General features: G+C 58.8%; 1 protein-coding gene across 4 annotated transcripts; it reads right to left on the bottom strand.

The window, feature by feature from the left end:
* Window positions 1–7133: 7133 nt before the first annotated feature.
* SHF (Src homology 2 domain containing F) lies at window positions 7134–26444 on the bottom strand. 4 transcript variants are annotated; one of them, XM_042804338.1, is made up of 7 exons: window positions 25796–26444; window positions 18290–18419; window positions 16996–17214; window positions 15202–15339; window positions 11979–12150; window positions 11477–11596; window positions 7134–8006 (listed from the first exon to the last, which is right to left on the bottom strand). In XM_042804338.1, the coding sequence occupies exons 1-7, from the start codon at window positions 26279–26281 to the stop codon at window positions 7820–7822; spliced, it is 1452 nt and encodes a 483-aa protein (XP_042660272.1). In that variant the 5' UTR covers window positions 26282–26444; the 3' UTR covers window positions 7134–7819. The 4 variants fall into 4 exon arrangements, with proteins under 4 accessions (XP_042660272.1, XP_042660274.1, XP_042660273.1 ...); XM_042804340.1 differs by lacking the exon at window positions 25796–26444 and adding an exon at window positions 25531–25549; XM_042804339.1 differs by lacking the exon at window positions 25796–26444 and adding an exon at window positions 22001–22020.
* Window positions 26445–27231: the final 787 nt, after the last annotated feature.

Here is a 27231-nt window from a genome sequence, read left to right as displayed (position 1 = left end):
GGGCAGGGAAGGGGAGCTAGTGAGAGGCAATGGGAGCACTCTGAGGTGCATGCAGTGCAGCAGATCTGCGTGTGGAGAAGCCGTATGTGCCAGCTGCCTTGTAGAGCTACACACAGATAATCACCCACGTTCACACACCCAACTGTCCTCCTCTGCCGAGCTGCAGCATCTCTAATGCACTTCAGTTCCCAAGCCAGTGATGAGCATCTGGTGTTGTGTGGGAAAGAAAATTGGAAATTAGCGTCTTGAGTCACGTGGCAAGGAGACGTCAAGCCGGGATTGAAATTCCTCCATCTAAATGGAAATGAGCAGCACCTCAGAGATCGACTGTCCCCACTCCCCCCGTCCCAGCACACGGAGACCACAGACAGACCTGTTGAACGGATAGCAGAGTGGGGGGGATATGATGCAGGGACGTTCCCCCCGGCACCACCGCAAGAGACCCTGTCCTGTGACATCAAGCCACAGGAGAGAGATGCTGCCACTCCACACCCTGAGCAACCTGCCAGCCTGTCAAAATCATCACCCACCACAGGGTGACCCAACTTTGCATCCTGGTGGGCATTTGGCCTTGCTAACAGACAGACATTTACTGCAGCTGCCAAGAGGGGAATGAGATGTACAATGACAAAACGAGGATCTTGCTGATAATGGCCCTGCGAGGGACCAGCACAGCAGGGACAATTATTGTGGTGCTTACAGCGGGAGCAGCTGCTGCCAGCATGAATTACCATGCTGTCTGTAGGGCAGACAATGCTAAGGCCACAAAGCCTGAGGTCACCCTGAATGATGGACTCTCGGAGGGACCCTCAGCTGAGCTGGGCAGTGCGGGGTCTGAGATGCAGAGGGGACTGGGCAACCTCCCTGCACTTGCTCTCTTGCCTGCTCTGGTATATGACATGCTGCTTCCTTTGGGACTGGCTGAAAGTCAAATGCAAGGGTAAGAGCCCTCACCAAGTGGGTGATGCACTCTCCAGACATTCCTGGTCCCAACTGGACCACTTCCCCCAGCCCATGGCATCTGGGAGCTCAGCTACAAGTCACAGCAGAAGAGGGAAAGATGCTCTTTATCTCAGACAAGAAAACCATGAACACCTTCCTTACAAGAAACTGAAGAAGTCTCAGCTTGTACCTCCTTCTTCCCAGCCCCAGCCAGCTCCAGCTGGCAGGTGTCCCTGCATGCCCTGATCACCAGCATCACAAACAGGGCTGGAGATCTTCCCAGGCCAATGGATGGGAGACCCTGCCTCTCCCGTGCTTCCTTCACAGACCGCCACAGAACGTGGAGGTGGGTCACGCCTTCCTCGCCTTTCTTCATGTAGGCCTGGACGGGCACATTCTGCAACTTCTTCGAGTAATAATACTCTCCTCTGGACTGCACGGTCCCTTCTGCCCTCTGAAGCATTTCTGGCATCTCTGACACCCCAGGTTTCCCCTTTTGCTTTCTCGAGCCAACAGGTCAGTAGAGGAAGTCACTGGGATCCCATAAGCATCCCCTGAGAAGACCTCAATTACTAGAGCTGCAATGTGGGTAGCACCTGGGACTCTGGCTTAAATGACTGGGTCCTGCTGCCCGCCAGAAACACCCTCCATTACCACTGGCAGGACTTTCACACTTAGGCACCTCACAGCCCACAGATTCCAGAGCAGCACGTGAGCCAGGACAAGCCAGGTGCATCTCAGCCCTTGTAAGACACGGTTACAATAGGGGCTGAGCACATGGGGGGGCAGAGGAGGCTCAGACAGCCTGCATGTGCAGAAGGAAAAGGGAATTAGGTAGGTGCAGCACAGAGCCTGCAATCTCTACCATAAATTAGCAGCTAGAGTTGTGGGGTTGTTCAGACGTCACGACACAATGTTAGTGCCTTGCACGCAAGCAGAAAGCACCGCTGCCGTGTGCCTGTCCAGGACCAGAAAGACACCTGCATGGGAAAGCAGCAAATGCACATGCAATAAATTAGGATGGTCTGAGCACACGGGGGCTGCACCACACCGCATGGATTGCCCACCCGTTGCACACGCAGTAAATCCAAGACTGCTGCATGCACAAGGGGCAAATGAGGCAGACTTGGAGAGGGGCAGTGGCATGTGTGAGCAGTGACTCAAGGTGCTCTACACAGAGGCAGAGAGATGCAAGAGCCTTCCCTGTAAATCAGGGCACTCTGTGAACGGTCAGAGAGACACACGAAAACCAGACGTGCTGTGAATTTGCAGAGAGGGAACTTAATGCGTGCAGTAAATCATGCTGTGCATGCGCAGAGAGGCTGTAATGCTGCATATAGGCAGTAAATCACAGCTCACTGAACATGCGCAGCAAGGCTACCCCATAGGGGAACAGTGGGAGAAGACACACATGTGCAGAGAGCCTGTCAGTCCCACACAGGCACCGATCAGGACTTGCTATGTGCTGCCATTTAATGGAGAAGATGCATACATTTATCCTGGAAATTAAGAGCAAGACTTGTAGCTGCACAGGTCATCAAGCTGAGCAAGGTGTGAAGGACAGCAAATACCTGAGGCATGACCACCAGCTGAGGATACACTTTGGATGCATGAGATGAGGGTCAACTAGGAGGTGCTGCATAAAATCGGGAAGGAAAAAAGCAAGGTCACGTCACTGTGGAGGAAGGACCAGATTTAGAATAACCTGGATATGGCTCAAATAGCAAAGGCAGCAAATGTGCCTCCCACATCCAGAAAAGGGAAAGGAGGGATTAAAACTTACCTAGACTTTCATACCTTTCCGAGGTTTTTTTTGGAGGAAACCCAGATTCAAGATATGAAGGCAAATGGAAACAAAATTTATCACAGATACATTGCCTCAGTGTAATGTAATGATTTTTCTTTCATAATTAATTTCAACAAGGCAATGCAGTGCATTTAGACTGGTTAGATTTAAGGAAAGGGTTTGATTCACACACTGTATAAACCAGTTTCCAATGCTGGAAGTCATGGGTATGGATATAGCAGAGGAGGAACCAGCTCATCAAGTAAATGATGGGTTGTATTAAAAGGGGTGTCTCTGAGCAAAGAGGTGCTTCCAGCATGATTCCTCCACTGTAGTCTTGAAATGACCCTGCTGATGTTAATACCTCTGCAGGGCTGGGAGCGTGGAGTCGTCATGCCTGGGACGTGTTTTTGGGAGGGACACAGCCACATCACTAGCTAGGCACTGGGAAGATCTCACCTGGAAGATCTGCCCAAGCATGCTGCTTTGGAGCCAGGCCTCCAAAATTGTGCAAGGAAAAGGAGAGAACTGCCCACGAGGGTAGACTGAAAATTAGGTGGAGGCATCCCAGCATGGACGTTTCGGGACAATTTTCAAACAGGGTACCAGGAGCAAGTAACTGGTTTGAGACAGTGCTGGGGCAGTCTGAGTTAGGAGCTGAAACTTGCCCCTTGTGTCAGACATGTTCTCTATGATATGAAAAAAGGCATTCAGCTGGGCCATGTGTGTGCCACATGCATGTGTGGTGCTATGGATGTGCTACTCTGCACGTTTTGCTGGTAGCCTGCAGGGATCAGAAACAAATTTCTCTCCTTTGATATAAACTTTGGCAGCTGAGCTGTTGGGTTATTTGATCCTTCTGCAGATTGCTGTGGTTCAAGACAGAATACAGGGCACTGTGTTTTCTGGGATATTCAAGCAACTTAGGCATCACTGCTAGGGCTGGGGTTTTAAACTAATCACTAGGCTTGGGTTTAAGGGAACTTTTCCAGGCCAGAGGGGCAGGAAGGGGACATGGATGATGGATCACACCCTGCGCACATCTGAGGGTTCCACCCAGTCCTGCAAGGATCAGAATTATGGGTGATGCTCTCCAGCCTCTGAGGTGTTCAGGAGCCTTGCTGGCTTGTGCTGGGGCGGGTGGTGAGGCTGACGTCAAGCTTGACACTAACCAAAGTGCTCCATTTCCAGCAGGTGGGAGACGCTAGGGACTGTGACGGAGTTTCCGCAAACACACCCCAGCTTCCAAGGAGGGCAAGCTCAAATTCTGCCCTGAATCAGCCTTTCACCCCTCTTGGTTGCCTTTCTCCTGCAAGACTACATCCTTTGGCTAGTGAAGTCCTGTGCAGGAATAAGCGCAGCCCCAAGCTGGCCCACAACCAGACAGAGCGGTGCGGGGCTTGGGGGCCATGCCAGCTCAGCCCTGACCACCGTGCAAGAGCGTGTTCCCAGCAGTGCTAATCCAATTACAAAACAAACTTCCTTCCTTCATTATCAGGGCCTGCAGCATGCTAAAACAGCTCAGCGATTATGGAGGGTTTAAGCAAGGGACTAGAGATCAGGAGATGAATGACAGAGCTGTTTCACTTGCAGTGAGGAGGGACAGAGAACAGAGGCAGCTGGGAAGACATGGGGGATTGCCGGGACAAGCGGATTGGGAATTGCTACAGACAAAGGCCTCTGGTCAGCCTTCGTGCTTCCAACAGGGTTAACCTCAAAGTACACCAGGTTGCTCAGGCCCTTGTCCATTCTGGGGATTAGCATCCTCATGAATGGGGATTTGCCCATCACCCCTCTATCCCTGTTGCATGACTGTGCCCACCCGCCCCATTCCCAAACAACACTTGCTTCAGCCAAGGGATGGCAAACATAGCACTAAAATACCCTTGCAAGAGAGATTCAATTCAAATTTTCTGAGGAGCTCCTGATCAGCTCCCATCACAGACAGAGAATGCAACGCACCAGCCAGACCCAGAGTCATACACTTGAGACCCCCTGGGTCCAAACAGGACCCAGGACCTGCTTGGATCTGCCCCATTTGGGAAGAGCTGGTCCCTTCCCTGACCCAATGTCAAGCTGTGGGCTGGGCTGGCTCTTTGCAATGGCTCTGCATCCTGCACCCTGCTCCTACATCCTTCTTGCTGGAGCTTCTCCGTAGTGAGGGCCCACGTGGAGCTGGAGGCTTGACTGGCCTGGAGGCATTGCCCTCAGGTTGCAGTGAATTTGCAGTCCTCTAACCCTGGTGCCCAGCCTCTCCTGGTAATGCTGTGCTTTATCCCTTGTGTACAGCCTCTCCTGGTAATGCTATGAAGAGCAGAAAAAAACAAACCTAGCTGGGCTTCAGGAAGTTCTGCTTCTCTCCAAAAAAAACCCTTCTTGACTCTGATCATTGCTGACAGTGCTTGGAGCAGGAGGGTGGACAACAGACCTCCTGAGGTCCCTTCCAGCCCAAGTTGTCATACGAGTGTAGCCAGGTCATAGGAAGTGGTTATTTCCCTTTATTTGGTGAGGCCACAACTGGATACTGTGTCCAGTTTTGGATCCCAAGTACAAAGAGAGTCCTGCAGAGGGTCACTAGGATGGTCAGGGCCAAACAACATGTTGTACGAGGAGATGCTTGAGGAGTTGGGCTTCTTTAGCCTGGAGAAGAGTGGGCTGAGGAGGGATGTAATCGCCACAGGGAGGATTGAGAGCTTAGCTGAAGCACTTGGACACAAAGCCCAGCTCCAGAGCAGTCCCGCTGGTCTGTGACTATTTCTGGGGAGCTGGTGCAACGCACACAGGTCTCACACCCCTTGGTGCTCAGCAGGGATGCCCCTGAGATGGAGCCAGGCTGCTTGGGCATGACTTCACCATAAGGCTGCGAGCTTGCTGATACAGCCAGCGCTGGCTGCCAGGCAGTTTGCTCCCTGCCACAGTTTCGTCAGAAAATGAAACACAATACATGGGGAGGCTCTCCTGTGCCTTTGTTCCGCAGCTGCACAGACCCAAGAAGCTTCTGCTTTCCCAGCCATGGCCACAAAGAAGGCAGAGTATCTCCGGGGATAAGCTCTGCACTGGAGCCATCAGGGCACAGCAGGGCTGCTAAGGGCCCTTGAAACCTTTTCAATGCAGCAAGGGCATCCAAGAGCATCTCCACAGATTTCTGCACCTCCAGCCCTTTCTGCAGGCTCTGGTGTGGCACTGCCGGGAGAAAAACCCGCCAGCTGGAGCTGCCTCCATCCCCGCTGGACAAGATGCCTCCCTGGGATGGAGAGAGGCAGCTGAAGAGCTGCCAGCAACCAAGCAGGACTGTAAGGAGACACCAGGCGCCCGACGAGCTGAAACCACTGCCTTTTAAGGAGTGGCAGAGGCTGAGGCATCCTGGAACAAACCATCGCAGTTTCTGCAGGCTCCCAACCGCGGCATGCACTCAGGGACCACACTGGCTGTGCCCAAGGGTCCCCACAGCAGCTCAGAGCCGTGATGAGCAGCCAGGAGAGCGATCCCCCAGCTACAGATCGAGCCTGGAAAACCCCAGAGCCCCGGATGGCAGAGCAGGATTCCTGCTGTGGCTGCGGCGCTCAACCCACGCAAGGTCCCCACGGTCCTATCAATCACCTCTGTCCCCCGCTGCAAACCAGCAGGACCGGCTCCTTCCTGGGAGCAGGTGGTGGGGAGGATGATGCTTTTTCACAAAGCCTTCATCAAGCCACCGCTACCACATCTCACCAATGCCCCAAACGCTTTGCTCCGCTTGATGCAAAAGGTTTTGCCGGTCCAGCAGCCAATTTGCTGCTGCCAGCCCCTCTGCTGAGCACAGTGGGACCACCCAGGGAAGGGAAAGGGAACACGCTGCAGGGGAGTAACAGCAAGACTGAGCTTAATCTGAAGCATGGATGGAGGAAACGTGTATGTTTGTACAGCAGCAACACCGGGAACAAGGTTAGAAGGCAAGGTAGGCATTAAATGCTACAGAGCAGCAGATCTAGCTTCAGCCAAATTAAGAAAAGGAGCAAGCTGGCCCAAAGACAAGGTGTCAGGAAGCTGAAGAACAGGACAGGAGCTAGTAAATACCCAGAGGAGAACAGAAGATCTGTGAAATTCAGGGATTTTGCCTAAGACACAGGAGGGATGAAGGAAAACAAGGAGGCAAAAGATCCCAAAGAGCACCCTCTTCTACAGGGAATAACAGCCAAGTCCAAAATCAGCTCATTGCTGCCCGTGAAGGGTCCCAAAGACACAGCAAGCACATGACCACCGGTGTCCCTTGTCCCCTCCGTCTCAGACGAGCGAGCTGGCTGGACCGCTCAGGCGCACTGGTCTCAGCACACGCAAGAGCAAAGGAAAAACTAATTTGCTTAGAGCTTTTCTATAATAAGATCCCCCTCCCCGCCCTTTCGCCACACCAATCCCCCACTCGAGGTGGTGGGATGCGGGTACACGGCCCCCGTGGAGCAGGAGGAGACCATGCACCGCTTTATTAGGCAGTGGTGCTGCACGTGCAGCCGAGACCGGTCACTATTTACATTTGGCAAAGGATGGCGACAAGTACTGAGCACCCGTGCAGATGGGGGCCACCGCCGGCCTGCCTAGCCCTCCCCGCATGCCTCGCTAGCCCCGGGCAGGCCCCCGCTTGTGCCCTGCCAGCCCTCTCGCCCGTGGGCACAGCCGTTTTGTCTCCTGTGGGCAGAGCCAGGCACCCTTGTGGAGGCACCTCAGGCCTGCTACTGGTTGATTTCTCCCCTTTTTCCCTGCACATCGCCCCCCTCCCCGGCCTCTCCAAGGCCCCGGTTCCAGTCCTCGCGTCCCAAGCTCTGCCCAGAGGCAGGCGAGGGCAGGGGGCAGCCGGCGAGCCCCGCTCAGCTCCTTGCGCAGGGCTGGGGGGGGTCCCCCCGGCACCATCCCAGTGGGCAAACCAGTGCGCAGGAGCCCCCCCCCCCGAGAGAGGGGGACGAGGGGTCCAGCTGCAGCAATCCCCAACAGCGCCGGCCATGCCCAGCGAGCTGCTCGTGGGCTGCTGGTCCGGAGCCCGTCCTCAGCACGGCGGCCCTGCGGACGGGCCAGTTTCGGGTGCACCCGGCCTCGAGCCTGGCTTGTGGTGGGTGAGTACTATAGGGTACGGATAGCCACCGGGTAAAGCAAAGACATGTGCTCAGCCCCCTTGATGGGCAGCTTGCGGCTGGCGTAGTGATGAATGATCTCTGGCACGCTGTCGAAGGGCGGGCTGTGCTGACCCAGCACGTACTTGTTCTCTTGGGTCCGGGACAGTTTCATGTGCATGAAGCCCTGGCTGCTCCTGCAAGGAGAGATGGAGGCAAGGGTTAGGGGGTGCAGCTGGCCCAAGCCTCCCATCAGCTCCTGACCTTGCCAAGACAGGCAGCTTGCCCCTGCAGTTGGGAGGGGGACGCTGCTGACTCCCCTCTGCCACGGCCCTGCCCGCACCCTCCTGCTCTTGGCCCACTCCAGATGAAATTCAGGGCACAAGGGAGGGATGCGGCTGGCCGGGCGGCACTGTACGCCCCCTGGGGAGCACAGCCACGCAGTGGGGTGCGAGGTGTCCGTCCCCTCCATAGGTGTATGCACGCAGGGAAGCAACGGCACAGCCTCGGCAGGAGCAGTGGGGGCTCTTGCCGCAGGGGCAGCGGCTTTCGCCCCTTGCACGTGGCAAAGCCCCTTTTGCAACCGCCCCAGCTCACAGGGGAGGGACTTCAGCTCGCGTATCTCCAGCCTCACCGTGGCAAAGCAAGATTTTTCTCCTTCGGCCTGCAGCACTTTACCTTCCCCCCCCCCCCCGCCCCCAACACTGCGGGCTCCATAAAACCCACTCTGCATAGCGAGGCCATTTCCCGGCACAGCACAGGCACTGAGCCACGCGAGGCTGCAAAGGCAGATCCTGCCACGAGCGCTGAATCCAAGCGACGGGCTAATGGCCCTGTTGCTATTAATTTGCGTCTCTGAGGAGAGCCACAGCCTGTCTGCAGCATCTGGAATGCACATTACGGCAAAATATTGATGACTTAAAAGCAGACAGGACCTCATCAGCAATGCCGAGCCACTTACAGCGCTCCGCAGGCCAGTCCCATCCCCCCGGCTGGAGACGGTGCCCGTAATGGACAGCCCAGCTGCATTAGCAGAATGGGTTTGCAATCCATTTAGTGCTGAGAGGCAAGGAGCCAGCCGCCCCGGGGGAGGGCACAGGGGAGAGCCACAGCCCTCCCTCCCCAGGGCCACGGAAAAGCCATAGCTGCCCGCATGCTGCGTCCCAGCGGCAGGGCGCAGGGAAGTGCTGCAGGGGCTGCACCGTGAGCAGCACCCCACCGAGGTGCACGGGCTTATCCTGCACACGGTTGCGCCACTAACACGCAGGGCTGCCTGCTGGTGCTGCCCCCGGCGCCGCACCGTGTCTGCAGACAGACCCAGCCCTTGCCTGGTGCCGGCGAGATGCGCAAGAGCCCAGTGCAGGATCAGTGCCAGTCCGGAGCTGAACCGCTGTCCACGGAGAGGGGATGCTGCTTGTGTTTTGCCCAGATCACTCCACGGGTCTTTGTCACGAGCTAAAGGTCATGACTGAGACGAGACCCCCGGCGAGATGCCCGAGGGATCACGTTGCAAACCCGACACCCTCCCAGCCAGCAGCAGGGATGGGAGGAGGACAAGGGGCAGGTGTTGCTCCTTACAGACACGGGGAAGGATGCCAACCTCTGCAGCATGGCCTCAGCCACTCTCACGGCAGTGTGAGCCAGGGCAGGATTCATTCTCTGAGAGTTTGAGGCAATGACACTACGACCCTGTCCATGACACATGATGGGCAACGTGGGGCTGCCTAGCCCGGAAAGTCATGGCAGGGTTAAGTCCTCCCGGCTACCTGACACGCTGCTATGGGTAAAGCTGCTCCTGCTGCTCTCTCTTGTGCATATTTTCCTTTAAAGCAGCACAAAACAGCTTTAGGTCAGGACCAGAGCTCTCTTTCAGACCATCTCCTTAGCTTCATCTCCTTCCTCAAGGAAAAAAAAAAAAAAAAAAAAGAGTTTTTTTAAAAAAAAAAAAAAAAAAAAAAAAAAAAAAAGAGACACACAGCCAGCCAGTTTACAGCTATATAAAAAGTATCCCAGGGGACTCTCCTTGAAAAGGCTCTACAGAGAAAGGCAATGGAGTAAAAACCCTGAGGCTGCAGGCTCTGTGCAAGCAGAGCCAGTGGACAGACAATGCCCGAGCAGCTCCTGGATGGGCTGCAGTCTCCTCTGGGGAGGTGACATGCCACTGCAAGGCCACATCCTAGCCAAGCATGCTGTCTGAGAAGAGGATTTGGCCATTTTTGCCATGAGGCTAAGGATGGGCAGTAAGAAGTATGGAAAAAAAAAACCAAAGAAACAGGTGACTGGCTTTTAGAGAGCTGATGAAAAGGGGCACCTGCACTGGCAAGGAAGGAATCCTCAACAACCACCCCAATACCACCTCCCAGGCTCTCCAGCGCACATGCTGGCTAATGCCACCCACAAGACGATGGCTGAGAGGACCTCTCACAGTCTCAAATACGACTCGCCACCCAGCAGAAGCTGTTGCTTCAAAATTGCTCGCAAGCCAAGGCAAGGAAAAAATAGTAAGAAAATTAAAACATCAGTAAAAATTCTGACCAAAAAAAGGAAAGGAAGGAGCTTTTCAAGAAAGACTCGTTGTCTGATCCAAAAGCTACAAGTGCATAAGGAAAGAATATTTTCAGCTAAACTTCTGCCCTGGTCTGGTGCTGAAGGCACCAAAAAAAGTGGAAAAAAAAAAAAAAAAAAAGGTAGAGAGAGACAGAGGAATTTAATTCACAACTGTGTCACTGGGAAAGAAACGGGAGGGGCTGAAACCACCAGGGAGCAATGCAGGTACAGAGACCACTGGGGAAACTTAAAGTATATTGAGAAAAGCATAGGGATACGGCCTGCTGTTGGGCAGAGACAACTGAAGTGTTCGATAAATACTTTTTTCACATCTGTCAGGAACAGAGCTAATATAATCGTCCAGCAGAAGGGCGGGAAGGTATTTTCTAATCCATCGTTATCTTCAGAACAGTAACAGCTTTGATTTTGTGGGTTCAGGCTGCCCCAAAAGTCACAAAAGAGCTGGATGAGGAGCTATGGGCAGCTCCTCCCGGCAGGACACGTGCAGCGATGCTTCATGCAGTTCTAGCACTCAGGGAATCTGGAAAGCTTGGGGAGCGTGCAAAGATCACCCCCCAAAAAAACAAGCAGAAACCAAGCTGTGCTGTGGGGGTGAGGCCTCCCTGCGGGGAAACCAAAGCAGGGTAATGCCCTCTATACGGTGTGGCTGAGCAACGGCTTCCATGATTATGTGGGCTGGGGAGGCAGGGATGGATACTCGTGTTTCCATCAACAATGGTATCGCACAAACTTCCTTTTCCCATGAAACTAGGCTACAAAAAAAGGGGTAACAAGAAGTCAGAGCTGGAAGCTGTAACCAGCCACATTCAAGTGAGCAGTGAGACACATCATTTTATCCATATGAGGGATTACTAGCACTGAGAAGGGCAGAGCAGCATGCCTCCAGATCTGCAAGCCTTCCTGAGAGATACTTTTGCCAGACACCAAACCAGAAGCCCGTGCCACACCGCAGAGAAGTGCAGGCTTCGTACTCCAGCCATTTCTGACCGCCCCGTGGTCAGTCACCCCACCGTCACGCATTCACACGGGGCACCCACGGCACAGGGCCACCTCTGCTGCAGGTCCACCGTCCCCCCAGCCCCACCTGAGCTCAACTCACTTCAAGGAGAGGGAGAAGTCGTTCTTGCTGGTCTCGCTGTTGCGCACCAAGTAGCTGGCCTCCTTGCACAGCCTCAGCAGCGTCTCCGCGTCTGTCCGGCTGATGGCCCCGTGGTACCAGCTGGAGGTGGGAGAGGAGCCGGCTGTGCCAGGCAGAGCGCAGGCACCCCGGGGAAGGGCTCTGCCCCGGGGCAGCGGCAATGCCAGCACCCCACCCCACCCCCCCGTACCTCCCTGGGGACAGCAGCAGTGTTCAGGGGGAGAGACGTGGGTGGCACCACCAGGGTTGGGGGACAAGGGGCAGGGCTCCCACTGGGCAGCTCAGGGGGCACACGGGGACCCCACAGCTGCGAGACGGGCGGCAGGGGCGAGCGGGCAGAAATGCGGGGCCGGGGAAGAAAGGGAGAGAAGCGAGCCTGGCCTGGGGCTGCTTGTGGTGTGGCCACGGGGATCCCAGAGCAGGCAGAGGGGCCGGGCAGCCGGCCAGGGCAGGCAGCACTCACCACTGGCTCTCCAGAGGCAGGGCAGGGTCAATCCTCTCCCCGACAAAGGGGCCAGACTCGGCGATCAGCATCTTCGTGCTCTTGAGGCTGGTGGAGCCATGCCTGAGGGCAGCCCTGGCCTTCTCCTCCCTGCAGGGCGAGGTGCGGCCGTACCCCAGCCCCTCTGATGGACCTGCAAGACAGACAGGCATCACAGCCAGAGGCGGGGACAGGCAGACAGGCTGGGCTCCCAACTTTACCCCCACGGTGGGAGCCCACAGAAAAAGCCAGAGCCACGTCACATCATGCTGGGTCACCTCACACTTCCCCGTTCCCTTGCTCTAAGCAAGGGCAGGGCAGCTCTTGGGCTGCTGCTCACTGCAGTGCCCCACGATAGACAAGGCTGGGTCCCTACCACATCAGGACTGGGGTCCTCACAGCACCTGAGCCCCTGGAAATATCTTCCAGGGAGACTTCAAGAGCTCAGGGAGGTTTTGCTAATGCAACCAGATCAGAGATTCAGTGGTTGTGGCACAGAGCGAAGTGAAAAGAGGTAAGGAGAGGTTCTCCAATCTTGACAAAAAAAACTTAAATTACAAAAAAGAGGAGGGGGCAGATGGAGCTAAAGGGAGCAGTCAGTTTGGAAACGACGGACACATTTCTGCTGGCACAGGTAAACCTCCAGGGGGGTGAAAAAAACGATTCCTCGAGGTGGGAAGGGTACATTTGGAGTGTGAGGGGCCTCCCCAGGGCAGCCGCCTGCCCAGCACCAGCCCAGCAACGGGCCCCCATGCACCGGCAAGGCACGGCAGCCCGGTGCTTGTTGCCAGGCGAGGGGCAGGGGATTAACCGAGACGTGCCCCAGGGACCCAGCCTCCCGCCGACTGTTATTTCCGTGCGGGATGATTTCAGCATTAACGATATTGTTTCTCCCGCCTCCAGAGAGTTCATTATTGCTCCCCTGCAATCCAAGCCCCCTCGCACAAATTACTTATCGATCGGGCAGAGCTGCCTTGCCGTGAGGTGGCTGATGCTGCGGAGGCACTGGAGCTGGCCGAGCCCTGGCACCGCAGCTCCCAGGACAAGTGGGATGTCCCCGGCTGGGCACCTTCCCCCCTCCCCATGCTTCGGGGCTGGCGGAGCGGGAGGCAAAAGCAGGCTGATGCTGAGGCCATGCTGCTGCGGTGCAGAGGCAACAACTACCCAGAGAGGGACGTTTTTTCTCTCTAGCAGGGCAACCTGTGAGGCGGCTATTTGAGGGACGCTTTATCTGGGCCCTACGCAGGCGAGCAGGTTTCCAGCCCCCCCAGCACTGAGAAGAAACAAAGGCAGCCAAAAGGATACCCAGCCAAAATCCTCTGCAGCTTAGCATGCCTTAAACCACCCCCCAGGAAGGTGCTTGGGGAGGAGGTGCTTGGCATTAAGGCTTGGCAAGCCCTGCCGCTGCAGCAGTCTGGCTTTCCAGTGGCCAGGCTCACCCCTGTACATAACATCCAGGCTTCAATTTCAAGTCATCAGCTTAAAAAATTGAGGTGATCGTTAAAAAGCCAATCAAAACACCGAAGTGTTTGCTGGCAGCACCAAGTCATCGTGTTAGAGGCTCAGAAGAAATGCATTGCACCTGTCAGAGAGGCAGAGGCATGTGCATGATTAAACAGGATATTAAAAACAAGCCCCTAGGAGTAAGAAGACATCCTTCAAGAAGTTCAAGTCACGCCCAGACAGGAGAAGTAGAAAATGAGAACAAAACTCTGGCAAGATAAACTTAACACAACAAAGCAAGTCAGGAAAAAAAGAGACTCTGTGTTGCTAAAACCAGGAAAAACGACAAACTGATGTGTTCATCAGGAGCAGGATTCGTGTCAGCGTGACTGCGGGGATAATAAATGACGGGGGAAGAGAAGAGGCTGCATAGCAAAGAAATTAATTTTTCTTGACACCTGCATTCATTGTAGGAAGAGGATCGGGAAGTTTCCCCTTGCCAAGACCTTTCTTTTCCAAGACTGATACTCAGCCTGAAGCATCCCTACAGGTTTGGGGCAGTACCGACCGCGGCCCCGGCACCGCTCAGGAGTGCCCCTATGATCAGCAGTGAAATCAGCTGTCACATGCAATCCCGCGTCCAAACCCACCTCGGAGGAAGCAAAAGCCACACCATTTTTTCTTTACGAAGCTCTGCGTAACTGCCAATAAGGAAATCAGACATCTGCACCTGGCACGTCGCAGTGCCTACCAGAAGCAGCGTGAGGGATGCACGGGCAGGCATGGCACGCTGGGGTGCAGCTGCCGCTTTGCAGAGATAAAGCCACGTCTCACAGAGCTGCCCCAGTTTTCCACAAGAGCGGCAGCCCAACCCGAAAAGCCCGGATGGCTTTTGACAGACCCTCCCAACCTAATGCTCTTGGCAAAACCCTAATCCCCCACAGCAGAAGAGCAAGGGCCTTAAAATATTAATAATGGGTTAAAGGAGAAGCAGCAATATTCGGCTTTCATAAGCAAGACTGCCAGCAGAGTCCAAGGGGGATTTACATGGGGGCTCCGCTGCTCGGCACACACAAAAAAGGCTTCACAACAAAGCAAACCTGAGATGACAAAGTGCACCTGGGAGATTTAGCTGTTCAGGACAGCAAAAACAAGAGCAAAGGATCCAGAGGGACCTCCTGCCGCTGAGCAGCAAGGTAATAAAATAGCAGAGGAAACGGAGCAGTGCTAAATGACGAAGCGAGGCGCACAGGGGAAAAAACAACCCCAGCTTCAGCAGTGGGGTCTGAATTAGCTGCTACCACACCTGTAAGGGACCTGGGTATTAAGAGTCGCAAGAAAACATCAGCTAACTGCTCAGAGCGTTTGTCAAGAAAACGTTAAAAGCAGCCATCACACGTTGGGTATTTGGAGGCAAAGCGGAAAGAACAAGAGAGAAGGTAACAACTCTGCCACCGAATAATCCCCCGGTGCAGCTTGACTGCTGCGTGCAAAGAGGCACTGTGGAGCTGGAGAAGACGCAGAAGAGGCAAGGACAGACGTCTGGCGTCCGGCAGAGAGCTACGGAACGGGCCAGGCAGAGCTGGGGGGAGGTGGAGGAGGCGGGTGGATGCCGGGCAGCGCCCGCACCCAGAGCCCTGCCAGGGCCGGGCAAGCTCCGAGGCGTCGCAGCACCTCGGCGCTGGCGGGGCGGCGAGGCAGGGTCATGGCGAGCGCTGGCCGCAGCCCCCCCCGGGGCACCCCGCTGTCGCGCAAGACCCACCGTTGGCGTCTTCATAGCTGGGCTGGCCGTGCTGCAGGGGGACGGAGGCACCAGCCTCACCGTCCGGGGGGCTTTCACCGCTGTCAAGCTGTCCCACCGGCGGTGGCCATGGCAGGTCTTTAATGACCTTGATTTCAACTGGATTGGGGGGGGGGGTGAGGGGGTGGGGGGGGGAAGGGGGGTAGAGGGGCGGGAGAAGAGAGGGAAAGAGAAAGAGAAAGAGAGAAAGAAAGGGCTTAGAAAAAACCATCAGCAACACCAGGCCCAAGGAGAAGGAGAGCAGTTGTGGGGTGAAAGACCTGAGGCCTAAATTCCCAGGACCCCTACACCAGCTTGGCCACCTCATCCCCTCCCCAGCACACCGAGCAGGAACAGGCCCGGCACGGGGCATGTTCCCGATGGAGAGACCCTGTTCCTCCATCAGCTTTCCCTCTCTGGGGCGGGGGGAGCCTGCCATCACCCCCGCCCCACGTGCACGTCCGTCCAGGGACCCTGGCCCAGCGTCCCATTGCCACCTGTCGTCCCCATGCATCCGCCTTGCCCTGGGCGCTTCCCAGCCACCTCGTGGAGTCCACATCCCCCTGCCAGGCACCAGCAGGTTGCCGCCTCGTGCTGGCATCGGCTGCCCATCAGCGGGGGTCTCACAGGCCCCCCAAGGGGGGAATGGGCCAGCAGAGAGATTCCAGTATTGCAGGAGAACAGAAACGCCCTGCGAGCCACAGCAGGACCTGCTCCAGCTCTGGAAGAAAACGGGCAGCAGATCCTAACGTGGCCCAGGACACGGCAACCTGACCCCCTCGGGACTCAGAGCAAGCCCGAAGCGCCCTGGGGAGCGCCCGCGTGCATCCACACGTGAGCCAGACCTGCGAACACACCACCTCCACCCGGGGACATCGAGCAAGGCGACTCGACCGCCCGGATCTGGAGCACAGACACTTCAACACGAACCCGGCCCAGCAGCATGCCGCATTTCATGACGGAACCCAAGCTGAAGCCTCGGCACAGCATGCCACCGGCACCGGCCCTGCAGCCAGCCGAGTCCCAGCAGCACGAGTGTAACCCCCGGCACGAGTAGACACCGTGGCGTCGAGCCCAGCACACGTATTTTCCAACTCGCAGAGCCCAAACCCAAAAGATGAACCATTCCCAAGCCCGAATCTCCACGCCTCTCTCTGCCAGCATCCCCACGCAGTGCCGACAACCACCAGCTCGAGCGCCTTGCGTCGGCTGCAGCACAGACACACAATGCTGCAATTAAAATGCATCCTATATAAGAGTGTGGCAATTAGCCAGCAGCAGCGGAGGAGCCAGCACTAATGCACAGCATGGATTTCCTCATTAAAAAACACAAACACAATCGATCCCGCAGCACAGATAAATAGGTCAGGGGGCTAGATGATCGCCCGGCCAAAGGAAGGTTTCTGGGGGACTGCCCAGCTCTCCTCCTGCCCCAAGAAAGGAGGGATCTGCTTGAGCCTCCCCCCTGCAATTCCAGGTTGGCGGGGTTAACTTGCACCGGAGGCTGTGATCAGTCAGAGCGGGGAAGAGACAACAAGAGATGGGCACCAGACAGGCTGCCAAGGCAGCTCCATCCAGCCTGTCTCCATGCTGAAGAGAAACAGCCTCTGCGAGTGCAGGAGCATTCCCCGAGCCACAGAAATGCAGAGGCCAACACTACTGACCCCCAAAAGACAAAAGGAACCCCAAGGAGCCAGCTTCCCCCCCTTGCAAAACACAACGCATCGGTTGCTCTATGGCTGCTACCCGTCCTTTATGGCTGCTCCCATCACTCACCTGCAAAGGCTTTGGAGATCCGCTCCTTCTTCCACTCCCAGGGCTGGTCATACTCCTCCGGTGGCCGCTCATCATCCTCGGGCAGCCGGGACTCCCTGGGCCTGGGGCAAGCCAGGCGGTCACTGTCCATGTCCAGCCCTCCAAGCACAGGCTCGTAGGGAGTGTCGTAGAGGGGCAACGGCCGGGCAGGAGCCTCCCGTAAGCCCTTCTGGCGGATCTCTAGAAGGAGAAGAGGGAAAAGACCATGAGCTTTTTGCCCAACACATCCCAGCCACGGTCCCCAAAGGGCTAGATGAAAGGGCTCAATTTTACCCGAGGGCGATGCGGGGTGGGACACACCAGCAATGGAGAGCCCCCTCAAACCTTCAGCAAGCGCCTGCCAGAAGCAGGGGAGCTGCTGGGCAGCCAGGGCCCGAGCAGTCCACAGCACCAAGATGCCTCCTCTCCCCACAGTACAACATCCCCACACCCGTGCAGGTCTGCAAAATGGGGTCCATGGGGCCGGAGCACCCCAGAGCCTGACGCCCTGCAAGCAGCGAGGCCGGGTTGGCCTGGACACCCAGCATGGCCAGTTTAATAAAACGCCCTTCCCTCGAGCAAAGCAAAAGTATCTCCCACAGACACGAGCAGCCTCTTTGCCACTTGCCGTTTTTTCCAAGAAATTCAACGGTGTGGTCCAAAAAGCTGCATGAGCTTTCCAGGAACCACTCACTCCAGGAAAACCATGGAACTGCAAAGCAGAGCCAGAGCCTGGAGAGCACGAGCCACCACGGTGACCCTTGCACGCACCGTGGTGGTCAGAGCGATGCCTTCGGGAGCGTGTGCTCTCGCCTCACCTTCTTTCCAGCCATAAACAAATCCACTGGTGACCCCGCTGCTGTGGCAGCCAACAGCAAGTTCTGGCCCTGTCTTATCTAAATTAAATAGCTCCCGCATCCGTTTTAGTTTTATGCCAGATGCATCGAGTGTCAGGTCTCTCCTGGCTTAGCCCGGCATCAGGCACTGTGGTCCTGGGGGGGACAGCATCGCAGGGAGAAAAACTGAGGTGTCTTTATTGCTCGGGTAGCCTTTGTGAGTGCTCTGGCTATGGCAAGCCCACCACACATGTCTAAAGCTGTGAAAATTTGCCTGCAAAGTGGCTGTGTGCCACCACAGCAATGGCCCATGTTTGCCTTGACTGGGGGACCTGGCGCTGTCCCAGGCTGCAAGGAACAGAGTACAGCGGCCTCCACATTCATACAGCAAGCACCAGAGGTGCAAAGAGAGGCCCTCTGCACGGAGCCTTCCACCTTACCAGCCATCATCTTCTGGGCTTCGTATGGCTCCATGTATCCATCGTTCTCCATCACCTTCTCCAGCCCTGCCTGGCTACCAGCCACCTGCGCCGCATCGAAGGGATCTGCGTAGTCCTCCAGGACAGCCAGCTGGGAGAGGGGAAGGGTAGGAGAAGGGTTAGGGTAGCGTCTGCCTTTTTTTTTTCTGGGGGGGGGGCGCGTGTCAGGGGCTGGTTGAAGCCCCTTGAAACCTCACCACAAGCTCCGCTAGCAGCAGCCAGAGCGGCAGCCGGGCCCCCGAGCCTGCACCACAGCAGCCCTGCAGAGCAGGTGCTGGCAGCCGGCGGCTTTCCAGGCACCGGCGCTCGGCTGTGGAAACGCTCCAGCCTTTGTCCCGAAAGCTGGGACAGAGCCAAGCAGAGCAGAAGGCGGCCCGGCCTCCTCCCTCACCGTCAGCCCAGCACTGCCAGCGCCCACGCAGACGCCCTGGCAAAGCACACCCCCCCCCCACCCCCCCCCCCCCACGGCGGGGGGCTGCCACGGGCGCCGTCCCCCGCCCCACGGCACGCGGATGCTCGCCCTGCACGCAGCCGCATTTCCTCGCCCAAGATGGAGAAGGGGCACGGACCCCAGTACAGGGGCGTCAGCCGACACTGGCACGACTGGGAACTTGCTGGTTATTTTCCAAGGCTCCTGCAGGCTCGTTTGAAGATGGTTCTTAACAAAAGGGCCAAGAACAACCTATGGCTTCCTCTCCACTCCCTCCCAGGCCCCCGCAGCACCCCCACATGCATCCCAAGTAATATAAGACAGGGCTCCTTCACGTTATCAGGAGCCACTGGGAAGCAGGACCGGGAGTCTCTCAAGTGCCTTGTCACAGGGATCACACAAAAAGCCTGAGGTTTGTCCTTCCTAGTGAAAAGGAGACAATCCTGCTGTAGGATATGGGACACGTCCCAGAGCTTGATCCCCTCTCGTGCTGGAGCCGCACGCCTGCTCCGGCACCTCAGCAGCTTCCCAGCCAGAGCTCCCCATCGCATAACGCTGCAGCCCCTGGCAAGCCTGAAGCTGTGCATCCCACCTCCAGCCCCAAAACCTGGTCCCAAAATGGGGCCAGGCAATATTTCCAGCAGGGTCCGAGTGCACCCAAGCACCTTTCTGGGGCCCGCTCGCCCACCAGGCTGAAAACCCCGGGCTGGCCCAGCCGGCGAGATGGGTTTTGCCACCACAATGCCAGCTACGTAGAGCTCCCACAGCAAGGACCAAACGGCCCAAGCACGGTGTGGCAGCTGCCTAAACCCAGACAGGCCCTAATCCCGGTGCCAGGCTCTGCCCTCACCACCACCACGCTCTCCCTACTCCTGGCCAGCCTTGGAGACCAGGGCCACTCACACATTCCTCGCCGGCTCCCATAACTGACTTCCAGCAAAACACTTCTTCCTCCTTCCTGTGCAAAACAGCCGACAATAGCCTCAAGTAGCAAAACCCAGCAGGAAAAGGGAAAAGGAACTGGAGCTGTAAACACCTCTGCCCGGCCCCAAGCCTTCGCATCCCTCTGCTCTGCGGGGGGAATGCAGCCCCCCACGCTCCGGCTCACCGTCTCGTCCATAAGCGTCCCAGCTCCGGGCTCCCTGGCCAGCCGATGCAGTGGGGAGCTGGGGCAGCTCCCCAAGCCTGGCCCCTCCGTGCCAGAGCACGAGAGAGCAGCAGAACAGCATCCCAGGAGCAAACACCACCAGCCACAGGGCTCGCAGCCCCCCCCCCCCGGCAAGCACAAGGCAGGCTTCAAATGTGGGAGCAAACAGACACTCCCGGCTCCTCGGCCAGGCGGCAGCAGGACAGGGGGTACCGGCCTCCACCGGGTAAGAGGGAAACAGCAAAACCTCCCGCTGGCTCTGCAAGCAGGGCCGGGTGCCAGCAAGCTGCGATGGGGCTCCAGGAGCAGCCAGCCCCTGGCTTTGCAGCAGGAGACAAGGAAATCTGCTCTCGTCTCTATCATTCGAGGGAGACGTGGCATCGCTCATGGGGGGGCATCAAGGGGCAACGCTGAGCCCGGCGGGCTGCAGCCCTTTGCTTGCCACCGCTGGGGTAAAACCCCCCCCCCAGGGAAGTCACAGGTGACTTCTGCAGCTGCTTGGTCACTAGGACCCGACCTAACACCCACGGGGCAGGGAAGTGAGTGACAGCAACTGCAAATTCACTGCGGGAAGCCCCCCCTGTCTTCTAAACACACTTTTCCTCTCCAAGGCTGAGAGGGGTTCAGCCTGCAGCAGGCGGGTGCTTCCCACCTGCCGCCTGCCAGATCGCGAGGGCAGATCAGCACCCACCTCTCCAAACAGCCAGGAGACCCCATGGGCTGCACCCACACCTCAGAAAGCTGCACAGAGGCTTTTGCTGGGCCGCAAGGACGCCTGCAGAGCACAGCCCCGTGCCGGTGACAGCTCGTTCACACACACACACTAGTGCCAAGGGAGGCCCGAGCACACCAGGCAGGCATCCCGACCTGCACAAATGCACAGGCTTGACACACCGTGCCCGACGCTCACCCTCTGCAAAGAGCTCTCATGCCTTCAAGCATGCTGCAGGGCTGTGAAACGCAGTTTGCTGACCTTCCTGGGCTCAGAAAGGGGCAGCCTGCTCATTCTTTCCACGTCGAGCCCAACCTGCCTGCATTCAAACCTGCCACGAACCCCATCTCCCAGATTCATTTTGCTAGACAGACACAGACCCAGCTTGCTGCTGGCACCAGTCCTGGACCCTCCTCCTCTCACCCCGTAAACACAGAGCAGCTTCAGACAAGACAGGGCACAGCAGCTCGGCAGCCAAGAGGCTCCTCTGCACACGGTGGTCGCGCTTCCCGACCGGAGGAAAGCCGCCTCCGTATTTCCTCGGTGCTCAAGTCTAGCTTCCCCGGGAGGGACACACAAGCTCCAGAAAGCTCACAGAATAGGCCCAGGTCTAGAAAGCAGAGGACAGTGGAGAATCATCTCTGCCAAGACAGCTAAAACTGGGTATTTTGCTTGCAGGGGAGCACAGAAGCACTCAGCAGCAATTAGGCTCTACGCAGGCAAAGCGTGGTTTGCTGGGCTTAGCTCGGACCCAGAGCATATGGCTCAGCTCAGGGGCTTGAGCCTCCGTGCTCCCTAGGCTTGGTGGGGTTTTGCCACACTGGCTTCCCTCCTCCATTATCTCACGGATCCCTCTTTATAGGAGCGAAGTCTCCCCACCAGAAGGTGCTGAGAACGTAAACCCCTTCGTTTTTCAAATGGTCGGCTACTACAGTGGAGAGCCACAGAAAAGCTGTGAAGGCAAACTCCCAGGTTGTCTCCAGGAGCACTGCAACCTCGGGATGCACAATCAAGCAAGCGAGAACAGTACCCCGAGCCATGGGGCTGGGGGGGCTGGAGGCTCCAGCCAGTGCCGGGAATAGGGCAGAGCTCCTAGAGGGCAAAGGCAGGGATCACGCATTTCCTGATTGCATTCTAATGCCCTGGCACGTGGGGCTGAATTAAGGTTGCCCGGGAAACTGCATCTCTGACATTTCCTAATCTGAGCTCTGGACTTCCCAAGCTGCGTGGGGCTCTCTGCCGCAGCCGGGGCGCACGCAGCCACCCCCCCCACCCCCCCGGCACGGGAGCGGGCAACGGCTGCTGGCAGGGCAGCTCCCAGGGGTGCCCCCCCACAACCCCCCCAGTTCAGTCAAAGGCCAGGCATTTCCATGCTCCGCTCACCTCCCATCTCGCAGAGGGAGCTGCTCACCACCAAGCTGATCCCAGCACGCCGCTCAGATGCCCGGGTCCCGAGGCACTGCTTGCTCACACACAGCACCGGCTTTGCAAGATCTGAAATAATTCAGGTGCAAAGCAAAAGCCTGACACACAAAGCCACCATCCCAGGGCAGCTTTGGGCGCAGACCAGTCCTTCAGAGAGCAGCCAGGCACCGCTGGCACATGGACACATGTCCTCTTTGTGCATGTGAGTGTTTTTCACGGGTTTATCTGCACACCCAGATCCCTCCCGCAGTACTGAGGCTGGTCTCGCTCTATTATTTATGCCAACTGTAAGAAAAAAAGAAAATCAAAAGAGAATTAAGGCAAAGGATCAGATCGCCACTGGCTTCTCACAGTGAAACAGCTTTCACGCTGCCCACCAGCAACGGTGTCAGGCGGCAGCTCTCCAAGGGTGTTCACAGTTCAGACACCAAGATTCAAGGACAGAGCTGGGGCTCTACAGCCCATCTTGCCTACAAACGTCCTGCCTGCCACCATCTTTTGCTGCAGTAAGATGCTCCACTCTATAGAGAGGTCCTCAGAGGACACCTGGGGAGGTCCTTCACTTTATAAACAAGTTTCTTGCCCTGGAGATAAAGCGTGTTTGCAGTCCCCCCCAGGAGATTGCTGGGTTTAACGCTGGAGCCTCTCTGAGTTATAATCAAACTCAGCTCTTTCTGTCAGGTGCAAAATTTCCCTAGCTTTACGCATCTTGCAGCTTGGCTGCCAAAGCCAAACCCAAAATCAAACCTAGTGCTGGCCTTCCAAGAAGGGTCCAGCCCGCGGGGTACGGCTGGGCCAGGTGGGGAGCCCACGGCTGCACCCGTGGCACGGGAGGAGGGAGCGCGGGGCGGGCAGCATGGCATCGCGCAGGATGACTCAGTTCGGGGAGGCTCTCACAGGAAAGACACACGCCCAGGAGCTTCCTGGCCGGCCGTTCCCACACCCCGCAGCACTGAGCCTCCACTCCCAGCAAAAATGCCAGTGAGCGGTCCCAGCAGGCACGGGACAGACCCCCCCAACCCCGTCCCCAAGCATGCTGCGCCCTGGGAGCAGGCGTTCCTGTGCAGGGAGGTCCCTCACCGCATCCCTCCCCGCTGCAGGCTGGTGGCATTGCTCCTCGTGCCTAATCCAAACACGGCAGAGAAGACATCTCCAGGGTATCCACCTCACTCCGGCAAGCCATACGAGGCCACCGCTGTAAGGAAAGGACTGCCCAGACCAAGCAGATGGACGAGAGTCCTGTGCTGGCCCCCACCATGTCCAGCAAGGGTTTGTAATGGAGCAGGAGCCACTGCAGAGCTCACTCTAAATGCATCCCCACAAGATGTTGCAGATCCCCTGCAAGACAGAAAGATGTGATGACACGTGCTGCGATGGCAAAATATCGCATGGCCCAGGCAGGAAGGATGCCACTGCCGAGACGTTCCTGCCCCGTCTTCAATTCTCCAGAACGGGCAGGGCAGCTACAGCCGGGCACAGCGCGCCCCGGGAACATGATCGGTCCCCCCCGACCTCAAAACACAGAGCCTGGGCCAAACCGCACAGCCAGGAACTGGTGGCTGCTCCTTCCACTTCCGTCCCTCCTCATCCTCCCTGCTCGGAAGGGCTACACATTTTATTATGGTATTTTTCCACTGTCAAGCATTAGCAAAAAAACCCTCTGCTCCAGCAGGCTTGCCTGTACCTAGAATCGTACTTCTCCCTTCACCTTCAGCATCAGCACAACTCAAGGGCCATGCCCACGGGCTTTCTGGAGTCCTAGTCCCCAGCTGCAGGGTAGGGAACAGTGCTCACCGCCTCTTCCTAAGCATGGGAGCACGGAGCCCCCTGCTACAACCGGCGTCTCGGCTTGAAGAGCCCAGCAGAGGCTCCAGCTTGGTCCAGGCATGCCTCCCCTGCTCTGGGACACCTTGACGTTGTCACCGAGAGCAAGGGCCGCAAGCACCAGCGACCCCCCCCAGCAGGCACCTCCGTCCTCCAGAAAGAACCACCGTGACCTCGCAGCAACTGGGGAAGCCTCCCACCACTCAGCCCCACGTCAAGGCCAGCAGATGGGAGCTGCAAAGGGCGCTCAAGCCCACAAGATGTGCTGGAGGCTGCCTGGCTCCTCTAGGGAACCTGATTTAACGGACGGTTGCACGCACTATCAAATACTCCCACTTTATCTTCACCTTCACCCAGTCTCTGGAGCTCTTCCCATGTCCATCACGTACCAGAGCCCTGAAGAATTAGAAACCTGCTCCCCACAGAGGCATGCAGGGGATCAGGAGATAACCCAGTCACCGTCTATCCTCGATAAGATGAAGGGCCTTCTCCGGCCTAGTGCTGCTAGCAGGGTTTCCCCAGATGTATCCCAGCTTTTGGCTTCTCGCTAAACTTCCCAGCTTCTCCCCAGCCCTCCAACGCCCGCACAGCCCTGGCTGTACCTGCTGGTAGTCCCCCACTGCCCGCAGCTCCTGCTCAGCCCTTTGCACATCACAGCCCGAGTGTCCTTCCTACGCCCACCACCGGCTCGTGGTCCCTCTGATCCCACACCACACGTTCCAGAGGAAAAACCATCCCGCCTGCCTCAGTAAACCCCATCACCAGAGTGACACCTCCAGTCCCTGCTGCCAGTGCCCTCCTCTTTCTCCTCCTCCTCCTCCGCTGCCCGCAGTGGCCAGTTTACAGGATCCCGGATCAAAAGAGGGTTTCTGCTGGGCCCCTCTGGAGACTTCCCGAAAGAGATTAGTCAGTAGGAGCCGCTTCCCAAGATCCGCCAGCGACAAGTTTTTTCTCTCCGCTTAAAATACTCCCAAGCAGATTTCGCCGGGCGCTTGTGTTGTCGCGCTGCCCAGGGACGCCGGACGGGATCATTACATCCACCCCTTCCCTCCACCAGCCAGATCCGCAATCCTGGCCGAGTTCGCTCGACAAGCCCCGTCTTGCAGGCAGCCGCGCCGGCGGGCGCTAATTACCCCTCCTGCCTTTCTTCGCACCGTCCCGTCCCCCCCCCATCACCCTCCCCGCCGAGAGGCCCGGCACCGACGGCCGCAGCCCCGGTGGGTTTATTCCTCTTAACTCGTGCCGCTCGCTCCCCGGGGGGAGTTTCTCCCCGGGGCCGTTTCTCGCCCCCTTCCCCGCACCAGCGGCTGCGGGCTCCGCTCTCAGCCCCTCAGGAGCCGGCTGGGAGACAGCAGACAAAGAGGCGCTGAGGCTCCCTGACAAAGCATCCACCCCCCCCCCGCCCCCCCCGGCACGGGCAGGCGCCAGCAAGCGGGGCAGGGGGAGATCGGCACCGCCGGGCACGGGAGGGGAAGGAAGCCCGGGGCCACCGGAGCCGGTCCTGGGCCGCGCCAGGCCTTCCCAGGCTGGAAGGGCTTCGGTTCTGCCGAGCACCACGCACTTGGCTGCGAAGAAGCGGAGGGGGCGGGGGGGGGGGAAGGGAAAGAAGGTGGCCGGCGTGCTCTCGCAGCTCGGCGAGCGGCGCTTCCCACCGGGGACCGTACCTGCCTCCCGCGGGAGCCGGCGGAGAAGCCGGGGCCGCCCCCGCCGCGCCGCGGGTGCTGACGTGGGGCCGGCCTGGCGGGGCGCGGGACGACACGCACACGTAAAGCGGGACCCCCCACGCGGAGCTCGGCCGCGGCTCCACCGCCCTGCCCCTCGCAGCGGGCACCGAGGGGTCCGGTGGGGCGAGCACACACCCCCCCACACGCCCCCACCCCACCCCGGCCGTGGGGCGCGGCGGGGTGCCCACGCCGCCGGGACACTCACCTCCTGCGGCGGCTCGTCGGGAGGCTCGGGGCCGGCGGGGGGCGAGCTGGGGGCGGCGGGTGCCAGCAGCGGCGGCGGCGGGGGGGGGCTGGCGGGCACCTTCTCCGCCGCCTCCACCTTGATGAGCCGGTGCTTGGGCGAGACGTAGCGGGGCCCGTCGGGGGCGGCGGGCGGCGGCGCCCCGCTGTAGGGGTCCTCGAAGTCGCGCTCCTTCTGCAGCCGGTAGGCCGCCACGATGTCGGGCTGGGCGGCGGCCAGCGGCTCGCCCGCGCCCCCGGGCGGCGGGGGCGGCTGCGGCGGCGGCCCGGCGCGGTAGTCGGGCTTGGGCGGCGCGGGGGGAGCGGGCTTGGCGCTGCGGAAGCCCAGGTGCTCGCGGAGCCAGCGGGCCATGGTGCCCACGCACTGCGGGGCCCCGCCGGCCCCCGCCCCGCCGCCGCCGCCGCCGCCGCCGCGCTCCGAGCCGGCCGCCGCTCCGCTCAGCAGCATCGGCGCTGGCGGACTGAGCGCGGCGGCGGCGCCCGGGCCGGGGGGGGGGCGGGGGAGGCGGCCGGGGGAGGCGGCCAGTGCCACCTGCCGGAACCGCCGCGCCGAGCGGGGGCTTCCCCCCCACCCCCCCCACGCCCCGCTCCCCCTGGCACGGCGCGGCACGGCGCGGCACGGCCTCCCCGCCGCTCGGCTCGGCCCGGCCCGGCCCGGCCCGGCCCGGCCCGCCTCCCCCGGGGCACGCCCCGCTCCCCCGCCGCCCGGCCCGCCTTCCGCCGCGCCCGGCCCGGCCTTCCGCGGCGCTCCCGTCTCTCCGCTTCTTCCCGGTGGCCCCGGGGGAGAATCGCCCCCCCCGCCCCGCCGCGCCCGCTGCCCCGTCCCTCCTGCTGTGGGGCCCGGAGCCGGCCCCGGCTGGGTGACGCCCGGGGGAGCGGTGGAGAGGTGCCCGCGGTGGCACCGGCAGAGGCTGCTCCCGAAATAGGAGCAACAAAGGGCCCCCTTGGTGGCAAATCCACCGCCTAGGAGGTGGTGGTGCCACCGGGCAGTTGCACGCAGGACCCCGGGCACAGATTGCTGCGGGGAAGGTTGCTGAAACAACCAAGCTGGCACCGTGGACCCCCCCCCACAGGAAACACTGCGGGACAGGGGTGTCCTGCCGCCCACCCAAGCCAGGGAAGGTGCTCGGGGAAGAAGGCTGAGCGGAGGCCAAGGCCGTTGCAGTGGCAGACGGCATGCTGACACACGTTCTGACGGTTACCCCTGCGCACACCCCCCTCGCCAGCCGCCACCCCCCCCCCCCGCTCACCCGCCACCCAGGACCGACTGCTTCCCCATGCCCTCCTCACTGCCGGGAGCCCCTCTGCGCAGCCCTGTCTCCCAGACCCACTCCCCAAAATTCTCCACACCCCTTCCTAAGCTCACACCGTTCACCCAAACCTGCTCCTGGGCCCTGC

This window comes from Tyto alba, unplaced genomic scaffold, assembly GCF_018691265.1.
Source record: "Tyto alba isolate M040663 unplaced genomic scaffold, T.alba_DEE_v4.0 Super-Scaffold_41, whole genome shotgun sequence".
Classification (NCBI taxonomy): Eukaryota; Metazoa; Chordata; class Aves; order Strigiformes; family Tytonidae; genus Tyto; species Tyto alba.
Note: the sequence above shows the minus strand (reverse complement) of the source record. Positions and strands in the feature narration are given on the sequence as shown.